Below are 27,303 nucleotides of genomic sequence, written 5' to 3'. Positions count from 1 at the left end.
TCCTAAAATGTTACATTAAAACCCAATGTACACAAATGTCCCTCTTTGATGTTTGTAAATAGTGAACAAGCAACCAAAATATCCCAAACAGGAAACGGCTTCAACCTTTAAAATTTTTATTTTCTGTTTAACGTAGTTTGTTGTTCTCAAAACAAACAAAAAAAATACTTCCACTAGCCCCGCCCTCTGTGTCTGCAGGGTCTTTGTGCCCACTTGTCTGCCGTAGCTGGTGGAGAGAAGGATGGAGCATGGGCGGGGCTAACGTCCTTTTCTGTGAAAACGACTCTCAAACTTTGATAATACCTTAAAACTGTCCTAGCATGGAAATGGTATATACAGACCCAAGTGGAAATGTCCCACAGCTGAGGGCGGGTCTGCGCCCAGATTGTTGATACACACTCATGTGAGCTAGCAAGTCGAGATAAAATTGTTCACTGTACAGTTTAAGGCATTGCAACAAAAATGGGGGGATTGTTTCAGAAAAATAAAGAAAATTTACATTATATACACACCCAAAAGGGCGGAGCTTAAGGCAAAATCCGTAAGATATCATGTCTTAACGTAATTTGTCACCTTGACTAGCTAACTACATGAACGTAGCTATAATAACAATATTTGCTAGCGTTAATATGGCGTGACATTAAAAAAATCACGGTGTTTCTCAAGCAAGCTAGTTAACAAGCACCAAGAAATATTGTGACCTTGTCATGATAGTTTAACTTAAGCTCCGCCCTTAGCAAGCACATGACCAAGAGGAGGAAATTTAAAGTAAAAAGAAAATGTATACTTGAAGAGGAAGGAGGAAAATAGTTGGCATGTGCCGATAAATCATTTTTCTGTCTGTGATTTACGATATTATTTCAAATTTAGCCAAAAATGATAATCTGTTCCGCTAGGTCACCACAAACCGGCTTCCTGTTCGTACAGCAACGCTGCTAGCGTCTCTGCTTTGCTAATCAGAACAGTGGTCGTCCGTCTTGTGTATGCTGTATACCGTGATATCTGACTAACCGATTATCGGCACACGCCTTGAAAACTGAGGAAGTAAGTGTGTGAGAAGGCGAGAGGAGCCAGGTCTGTGTGTCGGAAGCCTCAGACGGACCATGACGTCGTCTTCCTTCCAGTACAACCCAGGCTCCGATCACACGGATGCTGTCGAAACAAAGAGAAGTCAGATCAGGACGCAGTCAAGGTTCACGCTCTTTTTAAAAATAAATAAATAAATAAAACTACTTTGTGAAATGCATGGTAGCTGAACTGGTGATCTGTGAGAAGAAGCTGGTGTTTTACCCGTCCTCACACTGAAACCTGGTGGTTTCACTCGTTCCTCTTCCTCGAGGACCTGCAGCAGTCTCTGTCTCTTCCTGCAGTTCTAATCCTCTAAGAAAAGGAACTTCCACTGTGTTGTTCTTTACAAGTTCTCCATCCATATCCAGGGGTTTAACACACCCTAATGTTCTCCAGAAGCTCATCTGCTGTGGAGTTTTCTATGAAACATTCAGTTAAAATCCACTGTTTCAGCAACAGTGCTGGATTTTCCTTCATATGCCAAAGACCACTCTAGTCCGCTTCTCAAGACCACCCTTCCCCCAAAAACACTACAGGAGTTTCGAATCCGCTTTTACAAGATGGTGGACGCTGTAGGACATGCAAGTCCGCCTCTCAGTCTTCGTATGTGGCTCGAGTTTACGTCTCCAAGAGGGCGGACGCTCCAAGAGTCCATTTCTCAAGTCCACCAGCATGCTGAAAACTGTATAAGACCCAAGTCCACCTCACAAATCCACTTGTCTGGGAAGATGTAAGAGACTTGAGTCCATTCCCCCCCCCCCATCCAGGATGCAGTATGAGGCACGAGTCCACTTGCATGTCCTCACACATGTTCTTGTCCTTATTGCTGCTTCTTACATATCTTATCTTATTTTTCTTCTTCTTTTGCAAAAATATACTCCAGAACAAGAGAAAACAAAACAAAAAAGTTAAATACGGTTCCTTTTTTTCTAGATCAAGTACCGATAATAATAATCTTCAGCCCCAGGCTTCAAAAGTCTCTGTCTTTACTGAAGATTAGAGCAGGGGAAAAACCCGCACCTCTGAATTCTTGCAACAACAAAATAATAATAAAAAGACTTCTACTGCTACACGGTGCACGTCCTTGGCTCTGATTGGCCCGAGGTTCACTGCTGGAGAAAGTTCTGGAAGAACAGCAGGACATTTCCTTCTGAAAATGTCCGTTTTTCTTGTCGAAAGCCCATCAGACCTCGACGCAAGCGAAGACGCCGGGCTTGTTGTGACGCTCCGTTGCACATTTTAGGAATACATTCATTTGTAATAATCTTCCCAAGGTTGCAAAAAAACCAAACACAAATCAAAAGAATAATTAAAAAAAATAATAATCTATATATGACAATAAGGTAGCAGCCTTGAAAGTGCTCCAAATCAGATCACAAGTTTCAAATACTTTGTATGCAACGATAAAAAAATAAATCAATCATTCTTTTTTTTTTTTTCCTTAAACAGCAATGAAAAGTAAGGTTGTCTCACACTCTCACACACACACAAAAGGCAATTAGTTCACATGTGGTCCTCCAAAATAGGGAGAAATAATACACAGTTTTGTGGTGTTTTAAAGAGAACAGAAGAGCTACACTATTAACGCTTCAACACTGTTCATCGACTCGCTCACTCATTCACTCGCTCAAAGTGCGCGTTCGACAGGGCGATAACGGCTTGCTAAAGACCTAGCGTGATAATTTGCCAGTTAACAGAGAAACCCGAACATGACTATCAACGTGTTTAGAGTTTTGAAAAGTTAAGTATTCGCCCCTTTGTCTGCGGGTTCTTTGTTACGAAACAGAATTACACCATGGAGAACGCTGGCCGTTAGCTAACAGAATAAAATTGGCTAGCGGTCATACGTATATGCGTCTTTTTTTTCCCCCTACAAAGTGTACGCCGATCCCTCACTCGAGCTGACGCGGCACTCACGACGCTGACCAGCGGGGAAGTCGAGAATGTTGGGTTGAAAACGGGATTGGAACCAAACACTCTCGAACTTCCTCAAAAAAAAAAAACAAAGTCAATACAGCACCACAGACGGGAGGCACGCATACACACACACACACACTTCACCCAGTCCCATCTGTCTCTTTAAGAACCTATGTACAAGTGAAAAGCAGGTTAACACACACTCGCGTTCCTCACTCTTTCTTTCACACGCACACTTCGTCCAAAATACAAAAATTTCTCTTGAACAAAATAAAAACATGGCATCTCCGTTATACATCTCGGTAATAAAGTTCTTTGTGCAGACTTTTCTTCAAATCACTCACACGCAATCTGAAAAACGTTAACCTAATCTAAACTTTTTTTTAAACTTTTTTTTTTCTCCATTTTTCTTAAACAAGTGCAAACGTTCAAGTTTTTCAATTTTATAGCTTTCATATGAAAACAAACAAAAATAATACAACAGTGTTTGTCTTTTAGGAACACACACGCACACTCATACAAACGGTTCTACACATAATATACGTAACGATATATTCAAACATTTCCGCATTGTAAAAAAAAAAAAAAAAAAAAGAGAGACAAAAACTCAATTTCAAATATTGAAACTCTGGTAATAAAGTGCAATAGCTTAGTTAAGGTGCTTAGACAAAGAGGTGTAAGAGCTCCCTCCACACACCGTCCCTCTGATCCACTCTCTGTCCTCGTCTGGACGAGAGACATAGCGAGAGAGTGGGTGAGAGAGGGGGTGAGCGAGAGAGCAGTGCACATTCGTCTGCTCCAGGTTAAGGCCTCAGGTAGACTCAAGTAAGGTTCTGCTGGATCAGTAATCCTCCACCGCCTCCAACTCTCCCAGCATCATCCGTTCGCTCGAGCCCAAAAACGAGTAACCTGCAGGAAGACACACACACCTCCAGATTTAACTGTAATTTACAAAACATCTCTGAATTGAAGCAAACGCGCTGGTGCAAATTTAATTCTTAATGGTTTAATAGAAGATTTACACGTCATTATTGTTGTTGATGAATCTAGAGTAAGACAGTTCAGCTAACTAAGTATATGGAAATAAAAAAATAAATAATTTGATAGTGCCGTTGTTATGGTTACAATGTGCACACTGGGTGAGCCATGCCTTCCCAACACCAGGACATAACGCCATCCAGCCAGCAGGTTTCCTGTTGAAACGCTAGACCAGAGTTAAATACAGGAGGATGGGGCGACTTTCGTGGTGTGTGTGTGTGTTGCGAGGCTAACCGAGGATGCTGGGATCAGAGTGCAGCATCACGCTGGGTTTCTTCTTCATTTTCCCGACCTGGCCGTCATACATATTGCCACTTTTACTCATGTGACTCGGCTGGAACACAGACTGCACATAAACACCAGTGTTATTAAAACAGGAAAGTGAAATCCTAAAAATAAATAAATGAAAACAGCTACCAATTTAGGCACCAAACACTTTTTTTGGCGTTGGTGCTTGGTCTGTTAATTAAATATCTATAATGATGAAACAGAAGCACTGCTTGTTGACATCTTAGAAGTTTCTTTAAAGATTATCCCCCCCTCTCACCTGTAAGGGGAAGTTCATGTTCAGTCCTGCAATCTCCTTACACAGCTATAGACACACACAAAGAGCAGGCATTAACTACAAGGTTAAAGTTCATGGATGAACTTTGATGTTTGCTCAATGAAGGCAGCTAGTCACGCTAAAAAAGTTAAAATATACTACAGTGTTTATCACTGACTTTAAAATGTTAAAAAGTAAAATACATCAAAAGGTGGTTATGATAATCTAGCTGGTTCCCAGGGTGGTGTTAAATGGTTGCTATGGTTTTAGGAGGTGGAGTCATGCATTTTAATTGTCTTTAGTATGTCTGAATTAACAAAGCCTCAAATCATGTGAAAGCAGAACCAACAACTATAATTGCCTAATTCTCACACACACAGAGAAAACTGTAATAAAAGTGCAGTCGTGGGTGACTAGTGACCTGCTGCTGCTGTCTCTGCTGGTTGGCTTTCTGCTTGGCCCGGCGCTCCAGGAACTGTTTGGCGAACTCTTTGGCTTCGACCGTGTCGCCCAGATACGAGCGGATGAAGTCGTGAACCTCGTACGGCGACTCCACTTCCTTTAGATACGCCACGATGGTGGCCACTAAAATACACACGCAAAAAGCAGGACGAGATTTTACATACACACAAGGAAGGCAGATTCTTTTCAACAACAGTAAATATCTCATCACATGCCTGTGTGTGTGTGTGTGTGTGTGTGTGTGTGTGTGTATATATTTTTTATACACACATACACCAAGTACCTCACATTTTTGTAAATATTTGATTATATCTTTTCATGTGACAACACTGAAGAAATGACACTTTGCTACAATGTAAAGTAGTGAGTGTACAGCTTGTGTAACAGTGTAAATTTGCTGTCCCCTCAAAAATAACTCGCACAGCCATTAATCTCGAAACAAAAGTGAGTACACCCCTAAGTGAAAATGTCCAAATTGGGCTCAATTAGCCAAAAAGCTCAGCTCTATCATCTGAAAATGTGAACAATCTAGTCTGCCTGAGCAACTGGTTGAAATAAGAGTAGACTGTATTATTGGTTGACAGGAGGCATGTTGCGCAGATGCACACTGACTGAAGTAATTATCTTTAACCAAGAATGTAGAGAATGTTCACTCTGTCTCTTCACAGACATTATGGCATTCCATTTCTAAAATAGGCCTACTTATTGTTGCGTTCGTTTGAGTTTATGTTACTATGCAAAAAAATTACAGGTAAGCTATTTGTGACTTTGTAGCAGACATTCTTTTGTAACAGTTGTTGGTTTCTGCTAAATATGTCTGCAGTTCAAATGGATGCCTCAACAATTTAAGAGATTGTTATTGAACACTTGTTAAATATGTTAATGGTTGCAATAATAAAACTGAAGAATCTGTTTCCTTAAACCAGTTGCTCATGCATTTAATTATTTCAACACTGCACGTTTACAAGTAAATCCTAGTATTTCAAATTTGCGACAAATCGTGATTAATCACAACCCATGACTGTGATTAACTCGATTAAAAATTAAAATTGATTGACAGCACATTATATATATAATGTGCTGTCAATCAATTTTAATTTTTTATCGAGTTAATCACAGTCATGGGTTGTGATTATTCATGATTATATATATATATATATATATATATATATATATATATATATATATATATATATATATATATATATAATATATTAATTAGAGAGAGAGAGGTAAGGGGGTGTGTGTTGAGGCGAGTTACCATCCACAGACGAGGACGAGCTGTTGGCCGAGGTGTTGAGAGCGTGCAGCATTTGTTCACACCACGTGGTGAATCCATCCTGCTGAGGCTTCATGCCCTGTAACAGCTTCAGCAGCCGCTCCTCTTCTTCTGTCCGCTTCCGACGATTCATCATGTACTGCTCACTATACACACACACCGGTGGTCTTTAATATAGGCAAGTTAGCTAGTACTCCATAATATAAATATTACCCTTTAAGCTCTGTGAGTGTGTACCTGAATGACGGGCAACTCATGCTGTTCTTCATGCCCATGTTACGATGGTTGGCCTGGTTTTTAACTGCCTCCTCCCAGATGCCCATACTGCTCCCGCTGCTGCTGCTGCTCTTCCCCTCCATTCCTGTCCACATTCCCACTGAGCCGTCACTCCACTGCCCCATCGCCAGCTACACACACGCAAACACTTTATCATCATGATTAGAAAACATAATAAAAATTAAGTCTGACACACAGGTTAAAATCAACATGCACAAACTCCCCATCCTCCCACACATACACACACCCCCAAATCTGGTACTAAGAGACATTTTAATCTTGAGCTGTAGTGAGAAAAAAGTGTAGTTCCTAAAGAAAATGCATAGGAATTGCACAATAAAACAAGTTCCTGGTCTTGCTAATGGTTTGCTAGGGTGTTGCTATGCTGTGGATATGGTGTATCCCAGATAGTTGCTAGGCTATCGCCAGGCAGTGAATATGGTATCCCGCAAATTTTATAGCTTTGCCATGCATCAGTAATAAACAAATATTTTTTTTCCAGATTGTATTTCCTAAACAACCTTCATCAGATGACCTGAATGGATAATGTTCTGGTTCTCCCGTCACCCCCCCCACAAACGGCTAAAAAGATTTTCTGTATTTTATGGACTAGACATCACACCTGAGGAGCTCAGGTAACGAGTGTGAATTACAGAAATCAGGACAGGAATGACCCGAAATCGGAGTGTGATGAGTGTCTCACCCTCTGCTGCTGAGCTCGCTGCTGTTGCTGCTCCAGCAGACTGAGGTTCTTTCCCTGAGCTTTACCCAGAGAGAGAGTCCCTGCCTGAACCGAGCTCCAACCTGCACCTCCCTGAACCTCCCGCTGCTGCTGCTGACTCTGCTGGAGCAGCTTCATGAGGAGCTCCTGCTGACGACACTGATGCACGCACACAAACGAATTTCAGTATCCATGCGTGCAGTTTTGTAAGCAGCGAGAGTTTTGATAACTAAGGTAAGACTCAGTGTACCTTCTCACGTTTACGCCTGTACAACTCCTCCTCCTCTCTCCTGTTCTGCTCCTCCTGCTGCCTCCTCTTCTCCTCCCGACGCTTTCGCTCCTCATCCTCCCTCTTCACCCTGAGTTCAGCTTCACGCCTCTCCTGCTGGAGCTAACACACACACACACACACACATTTTCAAATTAAACTATGACATGAATCCATACAAAAGACACACATGCATGGGTATACAATGAACCCAGTCTTACTTTCTGCAGTTGCTCCAGAGTTGGACCCTGAGGTGAATTATTCATGGTCAAATCCCACAGACTGACCTCAGCACCTGCAGGACCCACAGAGAGGACAGTAAGGAGTGTGTCCTAATAACATGTTAATAATAGTCTTTAATACAACATAGAACAGCAGAACTCAAATGGGGACATCAATATAACGTAGTGCAATAAGTTTGAAACTTTTCTAAGTAAGAAGTGTTCATAAAAGACTTCTACACTGAGCATTTTAAATTAAGTGAAACTATTGGAACAGAAATGACAATTCGTTTATTTGTGCTCTACACCAAAGACGTTCGTGTTTGAGATCAAAAGCTGGAGACGAGAGTTTAGTCTTGGTGTGTACATCTCGATGTGTTAAACAACAAAAAAATAGAACCTGTTGTATTTGACCACCCAATTTTAGGTGGGCAAAAGTATAGGAACAGATAAGTCTTGAAGTAAATGAAAGTAAATAAACACTTAATATTTGGTTGCATATCCCGTGCATGCGATAACTGCATCAAGCCTGAGACTCACTGACACCAAAGTGTTGGTTTCTTCTTTTGTGCTATTTAATATAGATTTATTGTTTAAACAAATCAACCTAACAGAACACACCTGGGTAACGAGAAACACCCATCAGTCATGCTACAATAATCATCTATAAATTGGGTGGTCTGATGAAAAATATAGAACATGGCACATTATCACATCTTCATATAAATAACAGGAAATAAAAGCTGAAATTCTAAACACTCTACTCATTCATCTTTTGGTCCTCAAACGGTCTACAGCAGTTTCAGATGGTCTGGCTGTATGTGTTCTAAACAACGGGTTCTAAATGGTGTTCCTAAAGCAGTGTGCTAAAGTGAGTATTTCTATAGGAGTGTTCTAAAAGGATTTCTTAACCATATTCTAAATAAAGTGTTTTTAAAGGAGCGTTCTAAATGGAAATGTACAGTTTTAGAACACTCCAATAGAAATACTAAGTTTACAACACTCCAATTAAATGCTGTGTTCCTAAACAGAATGTCTTTAAAATGGTGTCGTTAACTGTGTGAGTGTGGAGTAGAGTTGGTGTGTGCAGTGGAGTTGAGTGTGTGTTGTGGAGTGTGTGCTGTGTAGTGGAGTGTGTGGTGTGGACTAGAGTGAGTGAGTGAGTGGTGTGGAGTGGAGTGGGGTGCGTGTAGTGGAGCGAGTGGTGTAGAGTAGAGTGAGTGTGTGTGTAGAATAAAGCAGTAGTTAACACTACCTGGTGTCTGTGAGGATGAGGTATGAATGTCCCAGGTTTCTGGCACTGACCGGTTCATAGCAGGCATCATTCCTGCTTCACCACACCTGAAACACACACACACACCATGTTAAACACTCCAGACCAGCTGCTTTACTCTGTCTGTGTGTGTGTGTGTGTGTGTGTGTGTGTGTGTGTGTGTGTGTGTGTGTGTGTGTGTGAGAGAGAGAGAGACACCGACCGACCGACCAGGTACCTGTTTATGTGTTGGAACCTCATTTGGAGCTGCTGGTAGAGAGCTGCAGTAGCGGCCTGCTCCAACTGCTTCTTCAACATCTCCTGGTCTAGGTTACCCTACACACACACACACACACACAATTAATAATTAACAAAACATTCCACACATTAATGTGTGTATCCTTTTGTGTGTGTGTGTGTGTGTGTGTGTGTCTCTCACCAGTAGGGGAGGAGGTGAGGGTCCCGGAGAGAAAGGCACACGTCCCCACATTTTTATCACGTCCCCCAGCGGCTGGAAGCCCTCGTCACAGCCTCTCTTCACCAGCAGGGTCATGGTGAAATAACCGGCCTGGAACCACTCACACATCTCCACTGGACTGAACGGGCCTGAGTGCGGGGAGAATACACACACACACAAAAAAATACCCCTCAATAAAACAATCTTTATTACACAAGCAATGAGTTACTGAACTGTTTTTTTTTTTTGCCATAATATTTATAAAAAAATTTTTTAAACTGTTTTGCCTGCTGATCACATCTGTATTAAACACAAACACCGGGTCACTAAACTCATCCTGCAAAAGGATTTAAGATAAATAAAAGAAAAATATAGAAATAAGACACAGAAATAAAAACGAAGACACATTCAAAATAAACCATGAAATGAAAGCTCCGTACCTTGGATCTCTCCTTGAGGGTCTTTGTAGAACCACTTCATAGCTGACTCGTGAGCGAGTGGCAGGGCGCCGGCGGAGTGAGGCAGGGTGTGTGTGTTGGGGTGGGAGTGTGTGCGTGCGCCGGGATGAGGGCGAGTGACGGCGGCTCCGTGGTGGCTCTCCTGCAGCGCCTGCGTGAAACGTTCCTCCTCCAGAGACGTGTCCTGAAGAGACGCCACCATCTTCTCCGCCTCCTGCACATGACATCACAACCAACGACCCCATTTGACCCCTTATAAACCATTCTGAGGTTTTAATAAAAGAAAAGCAATACTACAAGACACAAACCCCAACTCTAACCGGTATCGGAATATTCATCTTTAAAGAAGAAGAAAAAAAGACAAGTATTGTAGAAACAATTTTAATTATTATAAGCTCGTAGTCTTAACAGGGGTGTAAATACTTTTCCACAGGCCCAGCACTGACCTGCTGCATGTGCGTCATGCCATCCTCCTCCTCGGTGTCGCCTACTGGAGGTAGGGTATCAGCGGCGATGACGGGAGGAGAGGAACTCCCAGCAGGAGGAGAGCTCTGAGGCAGCTGAGTGCTGCCCCCTACTGGAGCTGCGTCTGAAACACACATCTCATGTTTCATGGTCTTAATCACTATCTTAACTATTTAATAAGAAGTTTCTAAAACTAAAAACGTCCATATATCTACACATAATTTCACACTTTTTTGCTGCATGGAGGTGAAGCACAGTAATTCATTTGGGTTTCAAATTTAATTATGAATAACATTATCTACTTTTCAGTCTTCTGACAATTCAACTTGGTGTTTTGGGAGATGATATTTACAATACAAGGATGCAATGAAAAATTTAAACATGCAGGTGCTCTAATATCAAATAATTATTTGGAAATTTTAAATAGAAAAAAAGAATAAACTTAATCACTGTATAATGAGTATAATGAAATTCAGCAATAAGTAGTAACGTTGTATAGCATATACCTGTATAAATACATTATATAGGTATAATGTAATAAATAGATATTGTCAGCACACTTTGAAATGTGATATTTATTTTTTAAATTATATACCTTGATTAATCTGGAGGCTGAACTTTGTGGGTGGAGCAAAAGAAGGTGAGTGTGTGTCCTGTTCAAAGCTGAGAGCAGAGACAGAAACTGTGGCAGGAGGAGGAGAAGGAGAAGAAGAAGAGGAAGTAGTAGAAGTAGTAGTAGTTTTTATCTCTCCACCATCGGATGCTTCATTGTCCTCCACTGGAAAAAAGAGGAACGAGTGAGTGAACGTTCCACTTTAACCTCGCACACGTTTACTGCTACACGTTTATAATCACCTTTCTCTTCAGAGCAGTCCTCGTATTCCTCCTCCAGAGCCTCGAACTCCAGCTCCTGGTCCTCGGGGATCGCGTCTCTCGACGTCTTCTAAAGATAAAAGCAAATCATTCGTGAACTTGACGCATTCACAACCTCCGTGTGTGTGTTTTTTTTTTTTTTTTAAAAAGTCAACCAGTTCCTACAGGAAGTCAATCAGACATCACTGTAACCATGGAAACACACCTGAATGGTAACCGTATAGTTAATTATTAGTTGTTGTTTTTTTTGCAGACATGAGAATATTTACTTAAGAATGCCAGTAAAGATTGTGCACTCGTGCCAATCAATAGGCCACACCCACAATTCACAGATCTGCATGTTGAAATCTCGGCCTCACCTTGACACACATGAACGCTCCGGACGAATCGAAGGTGCCCATCTCTCCCTCCTCTTCGTCAGTGCACCACTCCGGCAGCCCGTCTCTCTCCTCCTCTCCTCCCTCGCTCCCTGCCCTTCGCCGGCCCACGTCACCTTCACGGAAATCAAACTCGCACTTCCTGCGTCGCACGTCTCCGTGGTCCCTCCATCCGGCCGAGCGTGGGCCTCCGTCTGAGAAAAAAAAACAACAAAAAACACAGAAACAGTCCAGAGCAGGTCCGTGACGAAACACATACATACTCATTGTAAAGTGTGTGGGTGAGTCCACGTGTGTACCATCACGGCGTGTCCCGGCCACCCTCCAGCTCACGCCTGCGTCTCCTCCACCTCCTCCTTCCTCCTCGTCCTGCTCCTCACGGAGTGTGCGCCAGTTTTCACTGTCGGAGCGATTGAAATCCTTCCGCCCCGCCCCTCCGTCCTCAAACCCCCCACGTCCTCCCTCTCTCCTCAGCGGCTTCTCAAAACGGCGCTCGGCTCTGAAACAGGAGCAGGGAGGAATGAACCGAAAACAGTAACAGGCTGAGAAGGTTTTATTCTAGGAGGAAAAGCCCTATGTTTAGAATCCTTAATCCTTCTGTAGTGTTCGTTACTCTCACTGTAACCATGACAACACTCCTACCTGTCCTAGCTATTTTCCACTCAACATTTCACTGCCATTTTGTCCTCCGTGTTGGTTTTTCTTGCTTGCGTTCCCCCCCCTAAAAGCACTTGTTCATGAACAGGAAGTGACACATCATCCGAGAACACACCTGTCGTCCCAGCTTTGGCTGCGGTGCACCTCTCGGCCGCGGCTGAATCCCACCTCCTCGTCCACTCCTCTTTGGTAGAACCCTCCTTCTCCTCTTCCTCTCCCTAAAAAATATGAAACACACCTTACATCACACATTCTTCATTTATATATACACACATACAAGTAGGCATGAAAAAACGTGTGTGAGAGAGAGAGACCAAGAGACGCACCTCGTCCTCCTCTAGCGCTCCCTCGGCTTCGGGTCACGCCCGCTGGGGCAGCCACGCCCCCTTTACCCATGAGCCTCAGCACGGCCACGCTGTTCACCGACATGGAGAAGTTCCTCTGTGGATAAATAAATAAATATAAATATTAAAAAAGGCAAGCGTGTGTGTGTGTTCGGGATGAAACGTCTTGAGGTTTGTGCAGTGACCTGCTCCTCCTCGGTCAGAGGCACCAGAGCCAGAGGCTGCTGCGGCTCGTCCTGCAGGATGGCAGCAAACTCCTTATCCTGCATGTCCTCGGGCACCTACACACACACACACACACACACACACACACACACACACACACACACACACAGTGAGTCGACAGTGCATGTAGCCCGGAGTGTGTGTGTGTCTGCCTCTCGCGCTCTCATTCACCTTGTTATCTTTGACGTAAAGTGCTAACATCTCCTCGCGGCCGTAGCGGTACTCGGCCAGCTTGGACTTTGGCATTGCTGGGGAAGGAGGAGGGGACGTGATGCTCCCTCCTCTGGATAGTGCACGGAGCCTGAGGAGAAGATACACACTCCTCATCATCATGAAGTCCTTTAACAAATCACTTATCTGAGAAATGTTTCCACACACACGACATTTTTACTGTTGTTTAATCTGAGCAAAGACACAAACTGTTTTTAAACACTTCTTCAAAAAAGAAAGAAATTAAGAAAAAAAAGGACAATTAATATAAAATATGGCTTTTTCTTTCCCAGGTCTTTTCTTTCTTTCTTTCGGCTAAAAACAGATTTACTTTAATGTTTTTTATGTAGAAAGTTAGTAAAGATTGAGAATGAGAAAGTCTAGAAAGCAAGAGGTTTATGTTAATTTACAGTAATTTATGTGTGTGTGTGTCGGTCAGCCTTTAGTAAATCACTTCTCTAAACTAATTCAAAACAAAGCGCTGACCTTCAGGAAACATCTGCTTCCTCGTGTGATGGGGAAGTGAAACACAATGTGGGGGAAAAGAGTGAGAGAGAGAGAGAGAGAGAGAGAGAGAGAGAGAGAGAGAGAGAGAGAGATGGGTTACCATTCTGGACCGAAGTTAAGTGTCTCAGCAGTCATGTTCTCCTCGTCCTCAAGGCTCAAAGGTTCTGCTGACATAATAAAAAGAAATAAAAGAATGAATAAATTATATATATATTAAATAAATAAATAAATTATATATATATATATATATATATATATATATATATATATATATATATATATATATAAAAAGAATTAATATGAGGATTAAAGCATTATTTACACACAAAAGCCTTAGAAACAGATCAGCGTCTGAGAGCGTCGTGCGAAAGCAGAAGCGACTTCATTAGTATTACTCACAGCTCAACTTCCCACTTTAGGAAAAACGATTTCAAATAAACACACTGATGCACAAACGCTCAGCGCGTGTACGGCCCTATTCGGATGGGATCAGTTTGTTTTTCAGTAACGAGTAAAAGAACCTAAGCGCATTCTCACACAGACGCAGCTGTAAATCAAAACAACGCAAACGAGATCGAGATTAACCGCTTCCTTTTACCATAAAGCAGCTCACTGGACCGCGGATGTATTTAGCAACATCTAACCATGCACACCACCATGTGCTCGTGATATATTAGATATTCACACCTATTTTGAATTTGATGTCCACCTCGATACGTCAACGAGATTATCCAATGGAAATTAACTAGTAGCGACGTTGGGCTTCTATCTGTGAAAACCGGGCTGAAACCCTACATCGGGTTTAACCGAAAGCTTGAATTTATTGTTGCTATAATTTTCATAAACCACAAGATGTCACTTGTTTTTATACTTTACAGCTTCAGAATATTTCCTGCTAATTAACTTTTTTATTATTATTATTATTTTTTTTTTACATTTAGGGAACTTTTGCAGACACCCTCACGCAGAATGATGGGTTAAGGGCTCCACATCAGAAGTATGGCAGCACTGGGACTTGAACTCATGACCTTCTGATCAGAAATCTGACATCTTAAGCAATCCCAGACCTCCATTGTTGAGGAAAGCCTCAAAGCTTCCCTACAGTGTGATAATGCTGTGTAGACCAACAGAAATGAATGTTTTATATGCACTAGAGCTGCCCAGCCCTGCTCTCAAACGGATTTTTATTTTTAAAACCATCTAGAACAGGGGCGAAGAACCGGTGTGGGTGCAGGTTTTCATGTCTGTCAGCATGTTCGGATTTCTGAAGCTTGCTTCGCTCAACACTTCTAAACTTGACTGGGCAAACACGTCACGTAAAGGCGATTTTACGTCTGTAGAGTTCTTACCTCTTACCAGGGCGAGCGAGACGGCAGGAGCAGTGTTGCTGTAAGACGGTGTGTGTGTTGCTACTCTGAGGTCTATAATCAGTAAACTGATAGCTGCCAAACACTGAATATAAGCACTCGAGTGGAATTTTTTTTAAAAATATATTTTTTAAAAATCACACACTGTGAGTGAACATGGATGTGAGCGAGTGTTTCAGGGTTGTTTAGTTGTGTTTTGTATGGTCACTCTCGTCGCCGGACGTCTCTCTCTTTCTGTCTCGTCGGACCTGCAGGAAAACAAAACAGGAACAGAAGTGTAAAGTGGTCTTCAGCGTTTATATCAAACCAGACAACACCTACAGCTGGATAACTTCAACACTCGAGCTCTTGTTCTTGTTCGGTGTTCGGAAGCATCGTCTTTAAGCGTACCGTGTAGTCACTGAGCGACGGTTATGTCTATGTACACTACGATGTTTGATTTCCATGAGCTGTAAGCCGTAATCATCAAGATTGAAACAAACAAAAAAAATTGTCTTGAAATATTTCACTTGATGTGTAATGAGTCTATAATATACGAAAGCTCCACTTTTTTCATTAAATTACAGGATTTTTTTTTCCTTTCCACGATATTCTAATTTTTTGAGATGCACCCATACATGTGTGTCACATAAAGTGGTGCAATAATCCCAAACTCCTACACCACCTTTTAAAACTATTTGTTTATTCCTATGAATAACAAAAAACCAAACACTTAATAAACTTTGCTGGCACATTACGTCATATAAGTCACGCATATATGGCCTCATGGCTTTTTAAAGTTCTTATATCTCAATTATATTAACATGTTAGTTATTCCTGTAAATTAGTAACGTTCTCTACTTTTTCCCCCTTCCACAAACCAGCCATTGACTAGGCCTTTCTCTCAAATCGCTGTGTACGTCCGACATAGGTGCCCTACATAGTGTATAAATTAGCCTCCTCTCTAGTGCACTACAAGACACATACAGCGCCATTAGGGATTCAGCCTGAAAGAATGGCAGCGTTTTTTATAAATATGAAGCTTTTTCTAATTTTATTTGACACCTTTAAGCAGCTAAACTGTGAAAAACATTGATTTAGTTGCATTTATTATTTATTAACCACCACTGAGAGCAAATAAATATCGAAACGGTGAATGAGGACACAGGAGCGGAATGTAACACCACCGAAGCCCCGCGCTGAATCACCCTGCGCCGGCCGCTTATTAAAACTTTACCCCGGGGATCCATTCAAGGCCTTTACAACTTTAGCACTATTGTCAACATTTTCAGTCACCTTTTTACAAACATTCAGGGGATTGGTGAAAGCCTGTGACTTGGTCAAACAACTCTGCGTGAATCATTCTCACAAGAAACGAGCTTTTCTTACCTTTTTTTTTCCTTCTGGAAGATGAACAAAATGGGAGCCTGCTAGCAAAGCAAAGCGTCAGCACGCTAGCCAGCCAGCTAATACCTTCACGTAAAGTTATCTACGACTTTATTCCGTTTGCACGCGCGTGCATCGCAGTAACAGATAAATTCGACTTAAATACATATAATTTCTGCAGCTATCTTCTAAAAACACGACAATGAACTAAAAAAAACTTTTCCTTGTTTTTGCAACGCTCGCCGTTTTTCTGTCTCGTCTTGTTTGTGTTTTACAAAAAAAATGGCTGTTCGTCGCGCATCACGTGGCAGGTTTATCCAATCAGCGAAGACTTTCACTGAACGCTTAAGTTAAGTTACAAATGGCTGCTCGCTACCTATAGCAGTGCACTATATAGGGTGTAACAAATGAACCCACCACTATTAAGTGTAGTGTACTTCATGGTCGTTATTCGTGTAGTGTACTTCAGGGTCGCTATTCGGGATTCGGCCCTCCGTAGTGCGAGAACCCGCTAGCATCAGTGGTTAGCATGGTGTCCTGACAATACAAACCGCTTGAGTTTGTTTAAAGGAAAGAAAAAAAGAAAAAAAGAAAAACCGCAATGTTGTGGACGGTTGTGTTTGGGGAATGTTAAAATGCGTTGTGTATATATACACTCACCTATCTCTTTATTTCTTCCCTAAATGTCTACACTTATTTCACACTCATGGCTAGTCAAGTTGTGTTGTTTCTCATCACAGCTTCCCCTGATTAATTAATTAACCCTATTATAATGTCGTATTGAATATAATTACTACAATCAGCTCCTTTCAGTGTTAAATGAACCCTTACAGCGTTTAATCAACACCCGAACTATTCAACTGAATCTCTTGCCCCACTTCATTAACACAGTTAATAAACACCTATATCAGTGCAGTTCATTCAGATAGTGTTTAACACATACAATACTTTTACAACACAATGACATTCAGTATTGGTTTCTCCAGACAAGTGTTTAAACAAATTACAGTGTTGAAGTGAAGCTAACAGCACATTACCAGCATGTTACTGAATTGACCGTGAAGCGATGAGTCTTTAATAAAGAGGTTAACTTTGCTGATAAACACCTAAAGCGTTCAGTTAAGGCTTAAAGTGTTTAATTAAAATGACAGTGTTCAAATCAACATATTAACTCATGGAGTGTTGAATGAAAGCTAAGGGAGAAGGGCAGATTAAAGGAATTAAATGAATTGTTAGTGTAAAATAAAATCGAATCCCTGAATGTGTTAAATTAACACCTGTTGAATCGACAGCGAATAAAGTGTTCATTTAGAGCAGTGTATGAGGTAATGCCAGTTGTTTTTGTACAGCGTATACTTACTGTGTTCATTTTTGACAAATTAGGGAGTTAAAACTAATTAGGACACACATTTTCACAATTCTCCACAAGTATTTAATCAGACATGTAATGGAGGTACATGGGCACCTGTGTGTGAAAATCATCACACACTACATCTTGAATAACGGAAACATCATGTGCATTTATGGTGGCTTAGTGGTTAGCACATTTGCCTCGCACCTCCAGTTTCTTCCCCCAGTCCAAAGGCATGCACTGTATTTCCAAATTGTCTGTAATGTGTGTGTGTGTGTGTGTGTGTGTGTGTGTGTGATTGTGCCCTGCAATCTGTTGGCACCCCATCCAGGCTGTCCCCCGCCTTGTGCCCCAAGTTCCCTGGGATAGGGACCAGGCTCCCTGTGACCCTGTGTAGGATAAGTGCTACAGAAAATGGATGGATTTTTGTCAGAACTGCTCAATCACAGGCCAGCTATAAATTACAAAGAAACATTAACAAAAGACCTTTAATCACAGGGAGGAAAAAAAAAACCTATGCGACAGCTGCCTTGGATGGAAATTTACTGAAATTATATTTCAGCTATTTACAGTGTGGCGAAAAAATTAACCATTTTCTGTTCAAGATTAAGGGGAAGAACACACACTGCTAACTTCTGCCTCATCACGAGAGGGCGCCGTGCTCACACACACCTCCATTACTACCACGCTACATTCAGAAATATATGTAGTTTTCAAATAAAGTAAATTGGCAAATAAATGTACAAAAAAAGAACTATGATTTAAAAGAAAGAAAGAAAGAAGATACATGGGGGAAAACAAAAATGATACAGATGAAACTCAGGAAAAGAAAGAAAGAAAGAATTAAAGAAAGTAAAAAGGAGGAGGTAAAACAAAAGAAGAGTAAAAGGAAGAGAGCAGCAAAGAGAAACTGAAAAGAAAATGAGAAAGAGAAAGAAAGAAAGAAGATACATGGGGGGAAAACAAAAATGATACAGATAAAACTCAGGAAAAGAATGAAAGAAAGAAGGAAATAAAGAATTAAAGAAAGTAAAGGGAGGAGGTAAAACAAAAGAAGAGTAAAAGGAAGAGAGCAGCAAAGAGAAACTGAAAAGAAAATGAGAAAGAAAGAAAGAAAGAAAGAAAGAGGGAGTGAGGGTTGAAATGAAAAAAGTTTTTTAAAAAAACCCAATAGAATGAAAAAGAGAGAAAGAGACAAAGTGGAAAGAAAAGGAGATGAAAAAGAAAGAACGGGAGGAGTGAATGGGAAAAGGAAAGTAAAAGGAAGAATTAGAGAACAAAAAGAGAGCAGCAAAGAGAGAAATTGGAAAGAAAGTGAGATACAAAGAAAGAGCGAAAGAAAAAAGAAAGAAAGAAAGGAGAAAAAACAGTGATGAGAGAGAAAACTCAGAAATATTAAAATAGTGTTAAATCGTTCGAGACTGAGGAGCACACACTGCCCTCTAGTGGACGAAGCCTGTATTACAATCAACTTTCATCGTTAAAGGTAGTTTATCCAAAACACTCACGTGTAACTTCACTTCTCTCTGAATGCAGTCCATCAGTGAAGAGGCTAATGTAGATAACAAGTAACGGAAGGTTTAGCACTAAATTAGCAGTGGCGTCTCTTCAAACCAGTTCTGACTGTGTGTAATACACAGTTATCTACAAACATAAACATAAAAACATCAGAGATAAAACCGAAGCTGCACCACGTCAGTGTCGCTCAGCTGGTGGCTTCCATTTCCATGTTAGCTACATTATAGCCTCAGTGTCATGTCTCGTGAAGCGTTATGAAAGGACTCGGAGACGCCCGTGTGTTTTATAACGTCTTTTAATGTTCTCCAGTTCATATACACAACATACAGTGTGTAATAGCCTTTATATGAAATAGAAATATGAACGCCGTTTCCCCCCAAACCCGTTACTCTCGTCCCGAGACGCTGCGACTGAACAAAATGAAAAGCAACAGGTGCAAGTGTATATTTGGCGACCCAGCGTTAATAATAGAGCAGGTGCACTTAGTAAATATCTGTAATATATCTCTACCCCCCCTCCCCCCGTCGTACAGTAATACACACACAGCCACGGCAGACGAGAGGATCACCGTGAGATTTGGTGACAGTGTGCTTCTGAGTGAGTCTGTCCGCTGCCTCTCAGTCCCTCTGTACAAAAATATGGACAGTTTAAATTCTCTATTTCTGAAATATAACACGCAGAGAGGTTTCAGTCTCCATAAACCGTAACGGGTTCGAGTGAGGATCACACAGCCACAGTGTCATGTGATCAAATCAACGAATGACGATCAAGAGACGTAATCAGTTACACGACATTTTACTCGTGAACGCTTCAACACATCATCGTTACCGCCGGGGTTCAGGACGAGACGCAGTCACATCACCGTTCATCATAAACATCTCTCTCTCTCTCTCTCTCTCTCTCTCTCTCTCTCTCTCTCTCACACACACACACACACACACACACAAAGAAGTGAAAAAGTAACAGTGGAAAGAAAGAAAGATGAGAGTTTTATTTTCAAAAAGTGTTTTAATGTTGTTCAGGAGAGAAGTGATGGAAAAAGGAAAGAGGAGCAAAGGGAAAGAGAGGAAGTGAAAGAAAGAGTGAGAGAAGAGTGGGAGAGAAAGAGCAAAGGAAAGAAAGAAAAGGAGAGTGAGATGAAGTGAAAGAAAGCAATAAAAAGAATGAAGAGAAAGAAAATGAAAGAAAGAAAGAAGACGATGAATGGGAGAAGAAAAGGAAAAATAAACAATTAAAAGAAAGAATGGAGAGGAAGCGAAAGAAAGAGTGAGAAGAGTGGGAGAGAAAGAAAGAAAGAACGAAGGAAAGAAAGAAAAGGAGAGTGAGAGGAAGTGAAAGAAAGCAATAAAAAGAATGAAGAAGAGAAAGAAAATGGGAGAAAGAAAGAAAGAGACTATGAATGCGAGGAGAAAAGGAAAAATAAACAATTTAAAGAAAGACTGGAGAGAGAGGATGCAAAAGAAAGCAACATACAATGAAAAAGAGAGAAAAAGAAAAAAAGAAAGAGAAGGAGAATGAGAGGAAGTGAAAGAAAACAAACATAATGAAGAAAAGATCAAAAAGAAAATGGGAGAAAGAAAGACGGTGAAGAGAATTCTGTGCTGCGCTTTGCTGAGGTCATGTGACCCCATGTAATGACTTTGTCGAGGTCATGTGACCCCGTGTAATGACTTTGCTGAGGTCATGTGACCCGATGCCATGACGGTTAGAAGACAGCTGTGCTTTTCAGGCTTCTAAATGAGAGAGTTTATAACGCTCACGCCTCCTGCTCCTGGATACTGATCTACTGAGTACTGATGATGTGTTAAAGCGTGCACGATAAAGGGTTGAGTGTCGCGTCAGCAAGGTCTAACTCCGAGGCTCAGGAGAAGCGTGGCTACGTTACGTGCTAAAGAAAGAAAGAACGAACGAAAAACAGTCAATAAATCAAGAAATAAAAAAAAGAAACTCAACTTGCACCTGTTCTCACAAAAGAGTCGCTCGGCCGTTCACCTGTAAAACCAAACAACGAAACAGAATATTTACAAAGACCGTGTCATCTCGTACAACTTCAAAAAAATGTACAGTTTGTAGGGTTTTTTTTTTGTTTGTTTGTTTGTTTGTTTTTTTGTTTCCCTCAAGAATTTTTATATCCATCCAGCCGCTGAGTGTTTTCCGGAAACAGAAAGATGACGATGAGACGATGAGCGATGAAGGACGAGGACGCACCATCAAATCACGGTCAGCATTTTAGTCATTCAACGAGTATTCAGTCCTCCGTCCACTCTGGATCCCTGCCGATGGATTCCTCGTCGCTCTGTGCGGCCTCTTTAGCACCCTGACTGCACACGAGTGTAGAAATCGGAGGAGAACCAGAGATGAGAGGGAAACGCGGAACGTGAGAGAAAAAGAGAAAGAACGGGTTCTCATTCCTTATTGTGCGAGTTCGATCTAAATGTCGAGGAATATACAGTATAAACAAAGATGGAGCGCTAGAGAGAGGGATGGAGAGAGAGATGGATGGATGCTGGAGGGTCGATAAGTCCTTCCTCGATGCTCAGCGTTCCCAGATTTCCGGCTTTTGATAAACGAACAAAAAAGGGATCTATACATCCTTTTTTCAAATTATTATGATCGTAAATCAGTTTCCATTTTCCTGATATGCTCCTGATAAGTCTCTAGAGAAGGAAAATAATCTCTGAATGTAGCGCACAAAGATAGCGGAGACATAAAATAAATTTTTTGTTAAAAAGAACATGAAAGAAAAGGACGGCGATAATAAAAACAAGATGAGGAATCTCGTGCGCGTGTCCGTTTTCTTTAAAAAATAAATCATGCAAATTTTCCCCGAGAGCAAACAAGATATAAGTTTTCATAATTCTATATTTAGACTTTAATATAGATATTCTGCTTATAGTTTCAAATCTCATCCCAGACCAGAGACAGTGCAAAAGCAAAAGAAAGGGAGGCAGAGAGAGAGAGAGAGAGAGAGAGAGAAGAAAATAAAAGCAAACAAGATTTTGGCACTTTTTCAGTGACTTCTTCTAAATTCCACGAATGCGATCCTCGGATGCGCCTCCAATCCGAGTCTGTCCTCTCGACTCGGAGTCTGATTGGATGGATATCACAGTACTTGGCACAGAAATGCTGGTAAAAACTAAATATTCAAATCTTTTTTTCTTTTTCACATTCATGTCCTCACATGGTTCTCGATAGTACCTATTACACAGAGCTTCTCTCGATTTATAAAAGTGTTCGGTTTAGGCAAAAAAAGCAGAGTTCTGCAGTAGGTGAAGGAGATGACAAAAAAAAGAAAGAAGGGATGGAGAGAAAAACGCCAACACAGCAAGAGTGGTTAAAAAGAAGACGAAGCAGGAGCTCGTAGAGAGGAGGTCGAGGGCAAGATGGACGACCGAGCGGTTCCTCCTCGGTTCCTTATTTTAAAACTCTTTTCGTTTTCCAAAAAAAGAGAGAGAGAGAGAGAAGAAGTGGACTGGAGGGGTTAAACGAGACAAAGAATGGGTTGTGGATGTCTTTTCAGTCCTCCCAGTCATTAAATCGTCTAGTAGGAGGAAGTCGAGGCATCTGGACTGGTCAAGATCTCTGAGAAGGACATAAGTCCAGTGACTTTGACTCTCTACCACTAGGCTACAGGTTCCCAGTTCCCCTCCAGAAGTTCTGGAGTCCAGTATGGTTTGGTTTACCTTTGAGCATGGATACCACCAAGCTGTGCCGGACTCCAGAACTCCAGGATTGGACCCGGACATTCCCGAACTGGACAAAATGTGTTACCTCTGCAGAGCACCAATCTTGGTGCAGGTAGTCTTTAGGTGTGTTAAGAGCTTGGCGAGGTACTATACGCGAGTGGTCGAGTGCTGATGGGGCAAAGCATTGTTGGTATGCACAGAGCTAGAGCTGGACCCAGGGGCGGGGCCTGGATTTGGGGTGTGGCCAGGAGCAGGGGGATATGTATTAAAGGCATGCATGGCGCTAATGGTGCTGGGCATCATGAGTGGCACGTCATCGGGTGCCCTCCTCAGTGCCAGCGTGTAATCCGGCGGGCATCGAAGTGGCTCCAGGTCCAACTCAGCCCTCTGCTGCTTCATCCTCAGTGACATGAGCTCCTCTTCCAGGTCATTGCCCACAGCGATGGCTGTCGCAGGAATCGGGGCACCAGCAGTGCCACGCTGGGGTGAGAGACGCCGATGGCGTCGCCTCTGTTGCAGCAGCATCATTTCGTGCCGCTTGTCGCGTTTATAGTAGAGCGCCGCAAATGCCAGGACGTTCAAGAAGAGCAGGGATGCACCGACTGCCACTGTTACACTCAGCTCCGTCGAGTAATCACGCACTTCCTCTGGGAATGGAGACACGCGCGGGCGCTCCGAACCTTCCGGCTCCGAATCGGTATCTGGTGGGTACGTGGAGGAAATGGAGGGTTGGCGTGTGCCAGGATGATTTGGATTCAACGCCGGGTTTTTCCATCCAGGTCTATGGGGGACACCGCCGGGTGGTGGTAAGCGGGTTGCACCGGAAGAGCTGTTAATAAAAATAAGAGAAGATTGGTATAGCATCGTTTTATTTTACACTCTAATCTAATCACAGTTTTCATGATGATGATGATGATGATGTCATCCTACAAAATTCTAGATACTAAAGAAATGTTAAAATTGTGCGTAACTGACCTGATGATCTCCTCGTGTAGCATGTGCAAACGTGGCACCAGCTCGAGCCAGAAGGCCACCTTGTTGGCACGGTAGTTGTCTCGTACACGTGGTTTCAGGCCGATGTGAAGGTACTGCTTGTCCTTAGAGCTGAATTTAGTCCACACGACCTCCTCGAAGCGGTTTGGCTTCGTGTGGATGAACTTGGTGTCCTGGGGAACTGGGACGTTTGGGTCTCTGAAAGAACCAGAAAAGAGGGGATGGAATAAACTGTTGGATAGGGGACAGGTGGCATACAATGACTCTGCAATAAACATTTTACACTCAACACCCACAGATGATATTAGAAGGTCTCTAGAGAAGTATCTGTTGAGGTCAAATGAGCTACAGTAGGGTTGAATGTTCCTAGTCCAAATCTTGGATCAAATCCTAGTCCATGACTTGGTGTGTAATCAAGCCCCAGTCCCTGTTTCAAACCCTGATATGGACCCGAGCTTCCGTTTGGTTCTTGTTTCAGTCCCAGTCTCAGGACTAGTGCCTTTCATCCCCTGTTTCGTGTAGCGGCCATGGCTGCAGTCCATTTCCCATTTTTCTCTACCCAAAATCAGATCCTGATCCAGTGATCCAGTGTCTGCTTCTGATCAAGTCCCAGTCCCTGATCCTGTTCCTATTTATCTCAGTCCCTGTCTCTAGCCCTGATCCATCTCAATCCCCACTCTGGACCTGGGTTCCATCGATCCTCTGTCCTCCTGACCATGGTTGTGACCATGCTCCATGGTGCTCCTTAGGTCTGCACCACCCTGTGGTCTTGAGAGGGGTGACAATCTCATTGACCACTCCCCCGATCCTCGTTTGTACTCGTTTCTAAAGTTCTCACTGGGTTATTACCCTGTACCCTGGCAGTTCTGTATTTCTGGTGTTTCCAGGTTCCAGTTTGTATGTAACTACAGTATTGGATTGGATTTGCAACCATGAAACTATATTTAATATGAGATTGGGTTGGTACTTTCCCCACAACCCCAGCGAACCAAACAGCATAATGAACTGACCCGGTTTTAGCAAAGTTGGTCCAGTAGGTCATGACGACGGCGCTAAGCATCACGTCGTTTTTGGAGAAGTTGCAGGGAAAGAGGTCGGAGGCGCCCACCATGGGCACACCAAAGACGTAGGGAATCTCATCTCCGTGCGCGGCGTCCGCCCACTCCGGTCGACTCTCCATCTGGCAGTGATGGTGGAAAGTGTAGAAGTAAACCGGCGACTGGAACTCTGCATGCAGCTTGGCCGTGGCCACCGCTGGCGCCACCCACTGGTGATCTGTGAAGAGGGCAAGCAGAGTCTTCCTCCTCATGTCGCCGTTATCGCGATCGGCCCAGTCAGTGTACATGAACTTTATGGTCTCGCGAAGGATATCTTTACCAAGGGAAGGAGATAAAGACAGAGGAAGAGAGGAGGGGAAATGAAGAGATTTAAAAAATAAAAATAAAAAATCAGAAAATGAGATGCGACAATGTGAGAGAACATTTTTTTTTTTGTTTGTGTTGGTAAGCATCACACACCACTCGGGTAGCCGTAAAGGTTGTCCACAAAGTTGGATATGGTGTAGTCGAACGTCGCAGCTGAAATTCCATCCTCGCCTTCGCTGTCATCCACAAACTTCAGCCCTTCTCCTTGATTCACCCCCAACAAGATGTCATAGTTTAGGAACTCTCCCTGTACATGGCAGAGAAAAAAATTATTTCACAAAAGCAATCCAAACGTATATTTTAGGGCACTTTATTAATCACTTATACTCAATTTTACTGCAAAAACATAGCGTATGTCAGTGTACGAGATGGCTAACGGGGTTTTTTTTCCCCCAGAGGTACGGCCATGCAAAAGTAAGAAAACAATGAGGCAGATGATAATTAGCGGCTCCCTCCCCCTACCAAAGACACCTTAGCACCTCCTTCTCGTTTTCTTTTGGTCTGAAGAATCCACAGGTCAAAGTTCACCTAGATAAAGTCGACGCAAAGTGAAAGCTACTGCGAATGTGAATTGTTCACATCCTTTCCCCTTCACCAAGTCGGCTTTTCTGCTGGGTCAGTCCTATTCATGTTTGGTCTGACTGCTGGTTTTTTTGAAATGACATGTTGTTTCTATGTGTCTCAGTTATCGCTATAGCACCAAGTCAACTAATTGAAATACTCGGGTTAAACTGTACACGTTGGCATCGCTGCTGATGTCACCTAGAATCCTACACTAACGATACGAACGATCTCTCAGGCTTCAAATGACGATGTTAAATATATAAAGCCAGTGGTGAGACCTGCTGCATGAGCATCTCAGGGTCGTCAGGAACCACGTCTCCGTCTACCACGGGCCCGAAGGCGATGTGATAGCGCGCGGGCTGGATGTCCTGATCCACCAGCTCTCGGAAGCTCTTCTTCCTCAGACAGCCGACGATGTCGGCCGTGTCCCCGGAGCTGCAGCCCACCTTCTTGGCCAAAATCTTGGTGTACATGAGCGGGCGGTAGTTCACGGACCAGCTGGAGATGGCAGAGCCGCTCTGGGCTATCGCTCTCTGGAACAGACCTGAGACCAGAACCAGTTATAAATAAAAACATAGTACATTCTATGTAAAAGGTTCATTACATAGAATGTACTATGTTTCCTAGCTTCTCAAAAAGGCTGCTACTTGGAATCTTCTTTGATAGAACATTGTAGGTTCCCTAGAGGAACAACTCAAGAACCGTTAAGGTTTCCAAATTCTAAATAAGTACAATATATATTAATATATAATATAATATCGTATAAAGTGAAACATTCTCATTCGACTTCCTGATGAACTAAAAGTAAAATAAAAACACTTCTGCTTTGCGTGTTTACCTTAACGAACACGTTGTTTGGGTTGTTTCTATGTAAAAATGTAAAACAGAGGGGCGGAGCCAATGCAAACGCATTAATTTATCACCAGAGATTGTGTGTGTAAACCAGAGGTGACGGTGACATGACGTGAGGAAGAAATCTTGGGAGGAACCAGTCTCAAAAGTGAACCCTATCCTCATCCGCGTGACACCGGATTATAAATCGTTACTCTTCTATAACTGTATACCATACAGTAACAACAAAATCCGAGCAGCAAGAGAGGGGGAAAAACCCCCCAGAATTTTACTAAAGAAACTCCGAGCGTACGTCGGTAGAGAAGACAGGATATTTTCTTTTCAATCGTGCACCAGTTAACATTCGCGTTCAGATCGCAAGGCTGAGAAATTCACAGGTCAATGTAAACAACTTCCACAAAAAGCGAATAAAATGTCATCTTTTATGTTCTCTGTCCTTTTCCACATTCTGTGAATCTGCTTTTCCGCTGCGCGAATCTTATTTCTCCTGACCTACAATTTATCCGAACCTTTAGAAAAGCGTAATGGCTCCTGTATCGCCATAGCGACGGGTCAAAAATAAAC

General features: G+C 42.3%; 2 protein-coding genes across 7 annotated transcripts in view; both read right to left on the bottom strand.

Annotated features, from left to right (window-relative positions):
• Window positions 1-99: 99 nt before the first annotated feature.
• gigyf1b (GRB10 interacting GYF protein 1b) lies at window positions 100-16,737 on the bottom strand. 6 transcript variants are annotated; one of them, XM_053644994.1, is made up of 26 exons: window positions 16,355-16,735; window positions 15,132-15,234; window positions 13,720-13,786; window positions 13,074-13,203; window positions 12,863-12,958; window positions 12,660-12,774; window positions 12,449-12,551; window positions 11,976-12,175; window positions 11,659-11,870; window positions 11,282-11,369; window positions 11,022-11,204; window positions 10,408-10,550; window positions 9,944-10,175; window positions 9,486-9,652; window positions 9,285-9,382; window positions 9,050-9,135; window positions 7,795-7,868; window positions 7,556-7,696; window positions 7,288-7,464; window positions 6,546-6,715; window positions 6,291-6,454; window positions 4,989-5,152; window positions 4,571-4,615; window positions 4,258-4,369; window positions 1,291-3,894; window positions 100-1,152 (listed from the first exon to the last, which is right to left on the bottom strand). In XM_053644994.1, the coding sequence occupies exons 2-25, from the start codon at window positions 15,142-15,144 to the stop codon at window positions 3,827-3,829; spliced, it is 3,048 nt and encodes a 1,015-aa protein (XP_053500969.1). In that variant the 5' UTR covers window positions 15,145-15,234; window positions 16,355-16,735; the 3' UTR covers window positions 100-1,152; window positions 1,291-3,826. The 6 variants fall into 6 exon arrangements, with proteins under 6 accessions (XP_053500969.1, XP_053500966.1, XP_053500967.1 ...); XM_053644991.1 differs by having other exon boundaries at window positions 11,282-11,366; window positions 11,659-12,175; window positions 16,355-16,737; XM_053644992.1 differs by having other exon boundaries at window positions 11,659-12,175; window positions 14,969-15,234; window positions 16,355-16,736.
• Window positions 16,738-20,469: 3,732 nt separating this feature from the next.
• nlgn2b (neuroligin 2b) overlaps window positions 20,470-27,303 on the bottom strand; it is a 65,005-nt gene continuing 58,171 nt past the window's right edge. Inside the window, exons 6-10 of the mRNA XM_053645075.1 lie at window positions 26,166-26,431; window positions 25,417-25,570; window positions 24,910-25,270; window positions 23,882-24,097; window positions 20,470-23,735 (exon numbers count right to left, since the gene is read on the bottom strand). Of these exons, the coding sequence (XP_053501050.1) occupies window positions 23,054-23,735; window positions 23,882-24,097; window positions 24,910-25,270; window positions 25,417-25,570; window positions 26,166-26,431 (1,679 nt within the window). The 3' untranslated portion in view covers window positions 20,470-23,053. The remainder of the gene's footprint in view (window positions 23,736-23,881; window positions 24,098-24,909; window positions 25,271-25,416; window positions 25,571-26,165; window positions 26,432-27,303) is intronic.

This window comes from Ictalurus furcatus, chromosome 16 (assembly GCF_023375685.1).
Source record: "Ictalurus furcatus strain D&B chromosome 16, Billie_1.0, whole genome shotgun sequence".
In the NCBI taxonomy this organism is placed as follows: Eukaryota; Metazoa; Chordata; class Actinopteri; order Siluriformes; family Ictaluridae; genus Ictalurus; species Ictalurus furcatus.
The sequence above is the reverse complement of the archived record's forward strand: the minus strand, read 5'-3'. Positions and strand labels throughout refer to the sequence as shown.